General features: G+C 38.8%; 1 protein-coding gene across 1 annotated transcript in view; it reads left to right on the plus strand.

Moving 5' to 3' along the window:
* Nucleotides 1–9571, plus strand: part of CUNH17orf78 (chromosome unknown C17orf78 homolog) — a 29994-nt gene extending 20423 nt beyond the window's left edge. The window contains exons 5-8 of the mRNA XM_036268379.1: nt 5260–5415; nt 7221–7345; nt 7793–7909; nt 9268–9571. Of these exons, the coding sequence (XP_036124272.1) occupies nt 5260–5415; nt 7221–7345; nt 7793–7909; nt 9268–9342 (473 nt within the window). The 3' untranslated portion in view covers nt 9343–9571. The remainder of the gene's footprint in view (nt 1–5259; nt 5416–7220; nt 7346–7792; nt 7910–9267) is intronic.
* Nucleotides 9572–12677: the final 3106 nt, after the last annotated feature.

Genomic DNA, 12677 nt, shown 5'->3' on the forward strand with positions numbered 1-12677 from the left:
ATTCCTGATTATATAGTCAGAAGCACTGACCTCTTTTCCCTTAGATTATCAAATTTAAAAATGACACCAGCCAACACAATAATAGCCATCCAGTGTGACTGAAACAAAATTATAACCTATTTTTTTGTCAGATCAGCAAAAAAAAATTTTTCATGTGCAGCAGAATTTTAGTAATTAGTTTATGTGTGCCATGAGATGAAAAAGGTTGAAAAATCACTGGTTTAAACTAATACCTGTACTATTTGAGCTGTGCAAAGAGATTAAATGAATGTTTATAGGTTAGTTTAAGGACCTAATCATCAATCAAGATACATTTCAAAAACAATGATGAATTGCAAACAACCAATTTATGAACGGGCTTTTGAAATATAACCCCATTTATAAGTTTGAAACTGCCTATACTGAATTTAACTTACACTGAGTACCAGGAAGGGACAGACTCCAAGTAGGGTAGAAATAAACATTAGGTAAATGGTCAAATTTAGAAGGTCATAAAAGAGATGCCCACTATAAATGACATCAGTTTACACAGGAGGATGTCCCAGAAATAGAAGACAATTCATGGAAATGTTCCCAAAGCAAAGTAGGAATTTGAAATAGTAAGGATGAGAATGTACTGCAACATGTTCATCATCAGAAGATGTGGGTCAACATGCAATGTAGAAAAATGTAAAATGGAGACTATTTGTTACTGTTTCTGGAATTTGGCCAAGGAAAAGATCCTCTGTTATAAATATTCCGATATTTCTGGTGAAAGAAGACCCATGGGTCTTTATCACTTCTCATAAGGTTTGTACCATTTAGTTCCTATTGCTCAGATTCTATATCAATCAAGAAGCTTTCAAATTATGTATTAGGTTTCACAAGAACCTCTATGTTTAGAAAAGGGTGTGTAGAAGAGAAAAGCATCCTATCTAATCCATTTGACAGACACATTCTCCTACGTAAATGTTTTCAATGTCATTTTAGTATATAGATTAGGCTCTTTGGAATTTGATTGGTGTGAACTAATTTTTATGGTCTGTTTACCCCATGTGAAACTGTGAGGAGAGAAGAAATATTACACAAATATTTATTCTAATATTAATGATCACCTTTGACAAGTTTCTTAATTTCTCCAGTGCTGTTTCTATAGCTACAAATGAGGGATTGACTAGATGGGTTAATTTCTATATATGTAAAGCGGAGGTTTAGATCTGAAGCACAAACCCAATTGCAATATATATATATGGCTTCTCAAATAGCCCTTTCTTTTTAAAAAATGTGTTTTTATTCATTTTTTAGAGAGAGGAAGAGAGAGAGAAACATCGATATGGAAGAGAACCATCGGTTGGCTGTCTCCTGCATGCCCCCTGCTGGGGATTGAGGCCTGTAACCAGGGCATGTGCCCTGACTGGGAATCGAACTGGGACCTCTCACTCCATGGGACTATGCTCAATCCACTGAGCCACATAGGCAGGGCTCAAATAGCCCTTTCAACCTGATAATATTATTACAGAATAATCTCTAAAAGAGACCTCCATTTAAATATAATGCACCTAATCTTCCCTATTTAAAATAAATTATTTTGTAATAAAGCAAAGCATCATCTCCTAAATCAGTGGTTCTCAACCTGTGGGTTGCGACCCCTCTGGGGGTCGAACGACCCTTTCACAGGAGTTGCCTAAGACATAACAGTAGCAAAATTACAGTTATGAACTAGCAATGAAAATAATTTTATGGTTGGGGGTCACCACAACATGAGGAACTGTATTAAAGGGTCACAGTATTAGGAAGGTTGAGAACCACTGTCCTAAATTACCCATTTCATAAATTGGAATTTTTGTTCAAATTTTTTAAAAATATGTTATTGATATTTTGAGAGAGAGAGAGACAAAGGAAGGGAGAAGGTGAGAGAGAAAAACATAGATGAGAGAAAACCATCAGCTGCCTCTTGCATGCTCTCTACTGGGGATAGAGCCTGCACCCCGAGCATGTGCCCTGACCTAAAATCAAACCGGTGACCTCTCCTCAGGGCATGGGACCACGCTCAACCAACTAAGTCACTCTGTCCGAGGCTGTTCATCTTCTTAAAATGGGGCATTCTTGCCCTCGACGGTTTGCTCAGTGGTTAGAGCATCAGCCTGTGGACCAAAGAGTCATAGGTTCGATTCCAGTCAAGGACATGTACCTCGGTTGCAGTTTGTCCCTGGTCAGAGTCATGGGGGAGGCAGCCAGTCAATGTGTCTCTCACATCAATGTTTCTCTCTCTCCCTCTCTTTCCTTCCCTCCCATTCTATCTGATGATAAATGTAAAAAAAATATCCTCGGGTGAGGATTAAAAAAAATAGTAATTAAAAAAAATAAAATGGGGCATTCTTGCTCAAATAGCCATAGCCAGAGAAAAGTCACTATTCACACTCTTGAACAGTGAATATTGCAATTCCATTGTCTCTGGGAATGGAGAGCTGTATTTACAAATGTGCTCCACCTTAATGCTCAGTTACCTAGCAGATAAGATCTAAAAGAGATGAACAGCCAATATGGATGGACATTAATTCAGAAACTAGGCAGAAATGAAAATACACTGATAGATGAAGCCTATCTAGTAAACTTTGAAATAGTGGCCCGTAGGAGGTGAGAAGACATGCCATAGTGAAATACCACTATCCCTGTGGTTAGAGGGAACAATTCTTCTACTTAGAGGATCTCTAGGTTTTCCCTCCTCTTCCAGTTATAATATCACTCAGTTTGCAGAGTGTTTTCATTTTTAGTTGTTTCTCATCTTCACATCACCCTTGTGAAACAGGTACACCAAGAATTATTTCATTATAACCATCTTACATACAAGGAGACCAAAACTCAGAGAACTTATGTGACTTGTCCAAAGTGAGATTTGCTTACCTTCATCTCATCTGTCTCATAAACACATATTATCACTTCAGAGAACTGACTGGCACTATGCCGAAAATACTTCACATAATTTCCCGTTTTTCTTTTGAAACTGTGGCACTTTGACTCTGCCTATCTTTGCTAACACAGTCTTCCTGATTAAAATGAAATCAAGGATGACTCCTTACTGTGTAATTTCATGTATAGTGCCTGGTTCTGAGGCCACTACTCTCTGAAGTAAGGAACTTTCATTTTCACATAATCAAGACATGGGAGAGTAATTCAGAAATGTCATGTAGGACTTACAGACCTTAATTTAATAAGCAGTGATAAGAGACTATTCAAAGTCAAATAGGAACCACTGTCTGAATTGGATTAGGTCAATTCTGGAGGCAAGTGAAGTTAGTTCCAGACTACAGCCAGAATCTGCTTGCATCATTCCATCACTTCCATAGCCGGTCTGAGTTACCATCATCTCTCATTTGGACTTCTGCAGCAGCCTAACAGGTGACTCTGCTTCTACCCTCTCCCCACCTTACAGTATATTTCAGTGATCCTTTAAAAATAAAGCCATCCTGCCACTCTTCTACTTAAAATCTTGAAATAGATCCCCATTTCTTTTTCTAAATATGTTTTTAACTGATTTTAGAAAGAAAGGAAGAGAGAGGGAAAGAGACATAATTTCAAACCAGCAACCTTCCAGTGCAGGACAATGCTCAACCACCTGAGCCACACTAGCCAGGGCTGGATCCCCATTTCAATCAGAATAAAAACCAAAGTCCTTAAACTAGCCTACCAGGCCCTCAGTGATATGGGCTCATTTCCTTTAGATATTTATATCTCCTATTCCTTTCACTTGCTCACTCCACTCCAATCTCAATGGCCTCCTTGCTCTTCCTCTAAAACTGTAACATGCCAGACATCCATGCCTTGGGGCTTATACTCTAGCTCTCACTTCTGCCTAAGTCATTACAGCAGGTCCTCAAGTAATGTTGTTTTGTTCAACATCATTTTGTTATAACACTGATGAGAAGAAAATTGATTTACACTAGGGCCACTGTCTGTGTGGAGTTTGCATATCCTCCCCAGTCTGCATGGTTTTCCCCCTATACTCTAGTTTCCTCTCACATCTCAAAAATGTGCACATTGGATAAACTGGTGTGGCTACATTGCTCTGGTCTGAGTGAGTGTGGGGGTGTGTGTGTGCGCCCTGCAATGGAAGGGTTTCCTGTCCCAGGTTGGTCCCCATCTTGTATTTGCTGGAATAAGCAGGTTAGAAAACAATTATCTTGCTTGTTTTCATTAATCTTTATTAAATGTATGCATAGCTCAAATTTATTTTAAAGTTTACTATTAGAAGTGTTTGGGGTCTTTAGAAGTTTGGTGATGTTTTTGTGACCAGAAATAGGCCATAAGAACTTAACTCTTGTTTATAATAGTTTGTCTATGGTAACATTAGTTTTGTTTTATATCATTTCGCCTTACAGTCACAGTTCCCAAGAACCTAATGACAACATTAGTGAGGACTTACTATATTTTCTCAGGCATCTGCTTGAATATTCCCCTCACCTTCTTCAAGTCTTGGCTAAATTCTCACCTTCTTACATGTTGCCAAACCACTGCCTACCTGCACCCCAAGACTGCTCCCTTACCTTGCTCTACTTTTATGTATTTATTTATTTTGGTAGCACTTGTCCCCTTCTAATATACCATAAAGTTAACTGTACTTATTGTGGTCTGCTTCCCCCGCCCTCCTCAACCCTTCCTCCCTTTCACTTGTTCCTTTGTTAGAATGCTGATACAGTATATTCAAAGTAGTGGAGCAGTGCCTGCCACACAGTAGATATTCATTTTAAATTATTTGCTGAATAAATGAAATTGAGGAGTGAATATAGTTAGGTAGTCTTTCCTTCTTCTTCCAGCTCCCTTTGCTTTCTCCAGACCCCTCTTGGAGTAGTGTACTTAGATTCCACTAGACAGACTTGCAGCAGTCATTAAGACAAATTATGATATTCCATGTTCTTCCTTGGACTCTGGAGCCACGTTTTTTAAAGACGGAAACTTTGAACAGTGTTACGCCCTCTGTCCTTATTATTATTATGGCCTTAAGAATGATAGACAAACAAGATATGGTCTACTCCTCCATTCTGATCATACATTAGTCAAAGGCCTCATGGGGATTTTAATCCATATCTCTTATTAGTATCTCTATCCTCATTTATTCTTGGCATTTAGGGCTCACACCCTAAACCTATGGACAGGTCAATGGGGCCACAGTGAGAAGTTAAATATCACGTAAGTAGAGCTAGGGTTTTTTGTCAGGTAAAAATCAAGAGCAAGATAAAGTTTCTTCAGTTGTCCTTTCATTATTTCTTTCTTGTGTTACAGCTTTCTTACCAGGGATCTCCCAATGTAAGGTCTATCCAGCGATGGGAGCTTCGTCAGAGACTTTCCCCACTATTACCACCTCCATAACTCCAGGGAATAAAGAAAGAACAAAAACTACAAGTACTGATGATGTTTCTAGCCCTTTGAAACAACAAGGTACAGAATAAGTAGGGGTGAGATGAGAACAGAAAGAAAAACATTTTTAGCCCCAATATTAGGTCTCCTAGGATTTTCATGGAGGTTGAGAAGTTACACAGAGTTTACATTAGAAAACCACTCCATTTCCTATGGAAAAAAGAAGGTCCTAGAAATGTTTGTAGTTTGACACTATAGTCATACACTGCATAACAACATTTTGGTCAATGATGGACCTACTGTATATACAACAGTGGTCCCGTAAGAGTATAATGCAGCTGAAAAATTTCCATCGTTGTATTGTAACATCATAGTGCAATGCATTACTCACATGTTTGTGGTGTTGCTGGTGTAAACAAACCGACTGCACTGCTAGTTGTATAAAAGTATAACATATATAATTATGAGTAGTACATAATACTTGATAATAATAAATGACTGTTACTGTTTTATGTATTTACTATACTATACTTTTTATCATAATTTTAGAGTATAGTCTTTCTACTTATAAAAAAAGTTTGCCATAAAATAGTAAACCATGTTAAGCCAGCAGCAGCCTCATACATCCCATATTCACTGTGTCTCTTGATTACATAATTTTCTCTTATGCTTGATTTAATCTCAGATTATTTTGTATAGCCTAAGTGTACAGTGTTTATAAAGTCTACAGTAGTGTACAGTAATGTCCTAGGCCTTCACATTCACTCACCACTCAGTCACTGATTCACCTAGAGCAACTTCCAGTCCTGTGTGCTCCATTCATTCATGGTAAGTACCCTATATAAGTGTATCATTTTTTATCTTTTACACTTTATTTTTACTGTACCTTTTCTAAGTTTAGATACACAGATACCAATGTGTTACAACTGCCTACAGTATTCAGTACAGTAACATGTTGTATAGGAGCAATATGCTATAACATATAGCCTAGGAATGTAGTAGGCTACTGTCTAGGTTAATATAAGTGCACTTTATCTTTTTCACTCAATGATAGAATTGCCTAACAATGCATTTCTCAGAATGTATCCCTGTTGTTAAGGGGCACATGACTGTATTAATAATGTTTTACCTCCACATAAGTGAGCTCATCTTATAGCCAGATTTGAGGACAGAATAAAATATATTCATATGGTAGGTAACTCCAGCCATTGCATGTATAGATAGATGACATTTACACTGTAAGCAATCATTACAGTGATGACAACAACCAAGTGCATGTTTCATCTGCACTGTTTTTAGAAATAGCCTCCCCTAAATTGGCCAGGATTCAAATTCTATAAGATTCTGAATTCTGGTTTGGGTTACATCCTAATTCCTATCAGGAGAAATATAAATATAAGACTAATAATAACAAGATGCATATAAGTCATCTGTCCCCAAATTTGGCTCATACCCCAGAAGCAATGCCAATTCACCTTTGTTCCTCCTATGCCCCACTAAAGCTATTAGAAGCACAGGAGGATGATTTTCTAGGTAGAGAGGCTGAGAGGGCTGCTGGTGAAAGATGAGTTTACAAATCCTTGTGCACCCCCAACCCCTTTTCCTCCTTTGAGAGTAGTGCAAGAATCAGTTCTACTTGATCATGGGAAAATCCTAAATCCCAGGGAAGGTGACTCATTGGGAAAAGGCTGCAAAGGAGATTAGAGCAGAGTCCATGATGCCCACCAAACACATGACTCTAAGTCTGAACTAGAAATTCAGCCTCTGCCTCTGAACCAAGCTGGACCCCTCTTAGTCATGTGAGCCAGGAGACCTTCAAATCAGAGGGTTGATCTCTTCCCTCTCTCAAATTCTCTTTCTCCCTTTTCTACTCTTTCTCCTTTTAGACACAGATGAAAACCTAGAGAAGAGGCAGAAATGGAGCACTCTGGTCAAATTTCTGATTGCTGTCACTCTGTTGCTCAGTGTAATCGCCATTACAGTGTTTGTCATTTTTGAAGTCCCATGTCCTGTAAGTTTGCTGATGTATTGGGTCCTTGGGCTTGATCTATAAAAATCTTTTCCAGAGGTAGGCTGGCATAAGAAGAAAAGCATAGACTTTGGAGTTTGGACAGACCTGCCACTCATACTCATTAGCTGAGTGGCTTTGAGAAAGTTGCTTGACTTGTCCAACTTCAGTTGCCTCATCTTTAAAATGGGACTAATGATATTTGCCCCTCACGGTGGTTATGAAGATTAATTGAGATCCTGTGTGATAGGTGCCTAGCACATCGGAGGTCCTTGTTAATGTGAGTTCCTTTCCTCTGCTATACTTGTACATTCTTTAGGGAGGATACAGACAATAGGATAAAATATTTTTTTAGAAGAGATGATTTTCTTTAAATGGCCTGACATGAAGTTTGGAAGATAATGTATATCAGCCACCTGAAGTTAATACCAGTCATTTTCTCCCCCTTAGAGTCAATGCCTGAGAAGCAGAGAGCTATGCCAATGCCAACGACTGTGGAGATGGCAAAGAAAGGGAGGTCAGCAACCTGAGGCAGCTGAATCCCAGCCTGACTCTCAGTCAGAGAAGGAAAGTGTTCTCTGTATGGTTTATGTCATTTGCTTGGAGAAAATGGGGCTAACATATAAGTACTAGGAGACAGGACGCTGCTTCAGTTATTAAGCAAATGTGGGTAATTTTTTATGTGTCAGGAAATAGGCAGGTATTTGTATTGCTATTTTCTTAACATCAGCCCAGCAATAGCACAGTAGGGTACATACTTAAAATACATATTTCTGGGCCCCAGATATAATGAATCAGGAATTTTTAATATGCTCCCTAAGTAGAGGTAAATTTACTGTAAAATTAATGAAGCTTAAGCTTCAGGAACCATGGGACCTTATATCCAATTTTTTATTTTTAAAATGTGTATTCTTTTTCTTTAAAAAAGCTCCCAAAAAACGATAAGAGCTTCAGAGCCCACAATTATGCATCCATTCCTGCCCCTAGGTAACTAGTATATACACAAAGTTTAGGAACCACCACACTTGAAACAATTTGAAATTTAGTAAAATAGCTTCCTTCCTCCCCACCCTTGGGTTGCCTGACAAGATTATAAATTCATATTGCCCTTTGGTGTCTAAAACAGACACTACCCCACTGGTTCAGCACAGCTGCTTTAAATCCAGTTTCCTTTGTTTGAGCCTCATAAAAATCCTGTGACATAACTAGGGCAGGTATCTATATTTTATTGATACTTAAATTGAGGCTCAGCAAGGTTATGTGACTTTCCCAATGTCACACAGCTGGTAGAAACAGAACTAAAGTCCAGGACTTTTCATTCCTATACTGGATTTACTGGCTCATTCATCTATTCCACAACATTTTACTGAAAGTACAAATTTTACTTCTATGTGCCAAGTCCTGCCTTCTAGAGGCTTACAGTCTATGTTCACTACAGGTTAGCATTTAGAAAGTACCTAGAAAATCAGATAGGGTATGGAATCAGGTGTAGTGAGAGTGGAATGGGATTAGTAAAAAATATTTGGTCCACTTATACCCAGATCTGTGCTGCTTTTCCAACAGAGCAAGATTGTTTGGGCCTGATTCAAAGAATGAAGTAGAATCCTTGTGTAACCGGGAACCAAAGTAGTTGCAGACCCAGGGTCTTTTTCATTCAAGGCAAATAGATCAAGCAAGGGGTAGAGTGGCTCTTTGCTGGAAGGTATAGGGTCCAAAAAAGTGTAGGTTTTCACACTAAGTGTACCTTGCTGATACTTTCTCTGTGTTAAGTACAACTTTCCCTAGAATTATTGAGTAACAAAGAGGCAAAACGATATGTACTTGGAATTTTGCAGGGTTTTGTACTTAGCTATCTTTTTGTTGGTACATGAAGAAATATTTATTTGCACCCTTCTTTATCTTTCCTATTTCCTTTCATGCTCTAGGTTGGAGAAAATACTCCCAACTCAAGCTCAAAGAAGGCTGCAGGGATCACTGTTATCCACCAGACATACTTCTGAAAAGTTTTGCTCTGCCTCATATACTGCATGATGGATACTACACTGTCTTCTCCCTATTATTAATTAAGATGGGCAGACTCTTGCCAATTCTACACTTTTTCCTTCAGCAGGAACATTACAATAAAACAGTAATGCCAAGCCAATGAAGAGGGAGCCTGGGCTTAACAATCAATTACCCTCATGCCACTGGTACTGACTGAGTCATAAACCTTTGAGATTTACTTTCTACTTCCACAAAAAATGGGTATCTTCTCACCCCATCAAATAAAAACGGAAAGTTTTCCCTCTAAGCACTGTGAATGGACCTATTGCTCTCTTTGACAAAAGGTTTAAACACAGCCTCCAAGGAACAGGGCAGGGCAGCCACAAGTGTAGCACAGTTCACTAACTCCTCTGTCTTCACAGCTGACTTCATGCTCACTGGCTATCAACTGGCTTAGTATTCCCGTTTTCCTAAGGCTGACAGTCCTAAGGTTTTATGATTTAGCCTCTGCCACCACAAGTAGCTATGAACACACTGGTGATGGGAATGTGAATTTAAGCATCCCAAATGTCCTTTTCAAAAAGCCCCAAGGGGCTCAGAGACTGCATACCAGTAAGACCCAGATGAGATCTCCTGGTAATCCAGAGTTCCTGAAAGGATTGGATCTGACTTTATACCCTACCATAAGAGTTAGCTGTGTACATTCTGAACAAGGACCAGAGCAAAATGATTATCATGATCTTTCTCATGGAGGCACAGCTATAAGTCATCTGGCCTGCTTAAGAGTTTGGTAAGAAAGTGGAAAGAGCTGATGTTAAAGCAAGATTTAGGTAAAAGGGGAATGGCGAAGACAGATAAAATTGTTATCCTGCCTCTGTTCATAAAAGGCTGAAACCATTCCATTTCATTATAGTAAAATGTGCTTGTTTCTAAGTAATTCTGTTTTCTTAGTTCTCCAGTAAAAACATACAAATTGTAGTCTTCTTTCTTTCACTTCAAGTTTGTCCAAACACAAGTAATTCCCAAAACTGTACCAACAGGGGAATATATCTTGCCATAAGCCCTGAATTAATATTCAAGCCAAGCGTGGAAGAGATGGAACAGATATAAAGCATGGATGATAGTAGCTTTCAAGGAAGCCTTTGAGACCTTCTAAGCATCCTAAAGTTCCACAGAGACTTGAAAACATAGTAAGAGAAGACAACAGAGCACTGGGACTTGCATTAGGATAAATGAGTATATTTTTTGCACCCTTCCACTGATTCACATCACCTCCGGTTTATCCTGCCATCTGTAGTTCAGTCTGAAATAGGAGTAGGGGGAAAATTTGTTCCTTCCCAAGACCATGAGGGAGGATGATTATAAGCATTCTATACTTAGAAGCCCCTGGTTTAGGACTGATGCCTACATTCATCCCCACCCTTCCCAGTCTCATCCACCACAGAGTGTCCTTTAATCCAGAAACACGAGATTTCTCAGGAGATGAAACCTGGGGCAAAGTCTACATTCATTAACACTTCTGCAAGAGTATTATTTGGATAATATTTATAATGACTTTCTCTACAGAAATTCACCGATGGGATCAAAATTATTTAGTTTGCTTTGGGGACAACCTGTTTCTCTTGACAAAGCAAGGTCCCTCTGAGGACTTTGACTCCCTAATCAGTTAATCAGTTTGAATCCCACATTCTCTTAACAGCAGAGATCTCTGGAAACAAAGAGATAGCAGAAGGGAAGGGAGAACTCCCATGTGGACTTTGGGATGGGCACCTCAGTCTGCAGATCACTTCACAACAGTACACAATTCTCCCTGTCACCACTATAGAAGAAGTTATAGTCTCAACTTGATAAAACACTGTTTCTATGGAGTGCCAACTATTCCTCTGGGAAGTGACTAGTTGGCAAGTTTTCATTGCAAATTCTTTCTCATCCTTTGTTGTTCAATTATTAAAGTACATTCTCATTATAACAATTTTTGAAAAATACTGGAAAATCTGAAGAATAAAAAAGTATACCTAATACTAATACCCAGAGAAAACCACTGTTAACACTTTGATGAACCTCTTTATAGTCATTATAAATATATATCCTTATACATAAAAAGACATATGTTACACAAATAACATCATACTCTTCCTACCATTTTAAAGTTGTCCATCCCTTTTTTGACTAATATATTACTATCATATTTCCAGTTAGCACAAGTATTAAATTGTGTTTTTTCCAAGACTTAGGGTAGAGAACACTGAAGTTATTCCACCTTTTCTAAGGGTCTAAATCACCTCAATACTTCTTTTTAAAATCCTCATCTGAGGATATGTTTTTTTGTTGATTCTAGAGGGAGAGAAAGGGAGACGGAGAGAGATAGAGAGAGAAACATTGATGTGAGAGAGATACATTGATCAGTTGCCTACTGGACGCACCCCAACTGGGGCCCAAACACACAATCAGGAATTGAACCCATGACCCTTTGGTGCAGGGTACAACATTCTAACTAACTGAGCCACACTGGCCAGGGTACCCCAATACTTTTTGATAGATTCAAAGATTAAGGTAGGACATGCACTCCTCCAGAGGATCATGTCTGTGACATTCCTTTTCCCCTCTCCTTCCCCAACAAACACAGATCTCCTAAACTCTAAGGGACCCTGCAAGACTTGCAATCAGGAGAGCAATGGGCAGTGGCAACTCATCCCAGGCTAACCTCCTAAACCTGTCTCCAAGGCCCCCTGTTATCTGACTTCTCAGTGAGCCAAAGCAGCCCAGCCTAGGCTCTCCTTTTACTTCTTCTATGCCCTTCCTTGTTTCACTGTCCTAAGTGTGTTTTTGCTGTAGCCAATAAATTCTTGCTTGCTTTACTAAAAAAAAATAAATAAATAAGATTAAGGTAGGAAGTTGCTTAGGGCAGAGAAGGCACATTCACAAAAACTTCCAATTTAAACTTTTGAAGGTATTGCTGAATGACATTAATAGTTATATGTGTCACATCTGCCTGAATGGCTGCCATCAACAAATCTTCAAATGACAAGTGCTGGTGAGGACGTGGAGAAAAGGGGACCCTAGTACACTGCTAGTGGGAATGCAGATTGGTGCAGCCACTATGGAAAACAATATGATGTTTCCTCAAAAAATTAAAAATGGAATTGCCATTTGGCCCAGTGATTCCATTTCTAGGACTATATCCTAAGAAGCCTGAAATACCCATCAGAAAGAATATATGCACCCCTGCGTTCATAGCAGAGCTATTTACAATAGCTAAGATCTGGAAAAAACATAAGTGTCCATCAGTAGATGAGTGGATAAAAAAGCAGTGGTACATTAACACAATGGAATACTATGCAGCTGTAAGAAA

The sequence above is a fragment of the Molossus molossus genome, unplaced genomic scaffold, assembly GCF_014108415.1.
Source record: "Molossus molossus isolate mMolMol1 unplaced genomic scaffold, mMolMol1.p scaffold_m16_p_19, whole genome shotgun sequence".
NCBI classification, from domain to species: domain Eukaryota; kingdom Metazoa; phylum Chordata; class Mammalia; order Chiroptera; family Molossidae; genus Molossus; species Molossus molossus.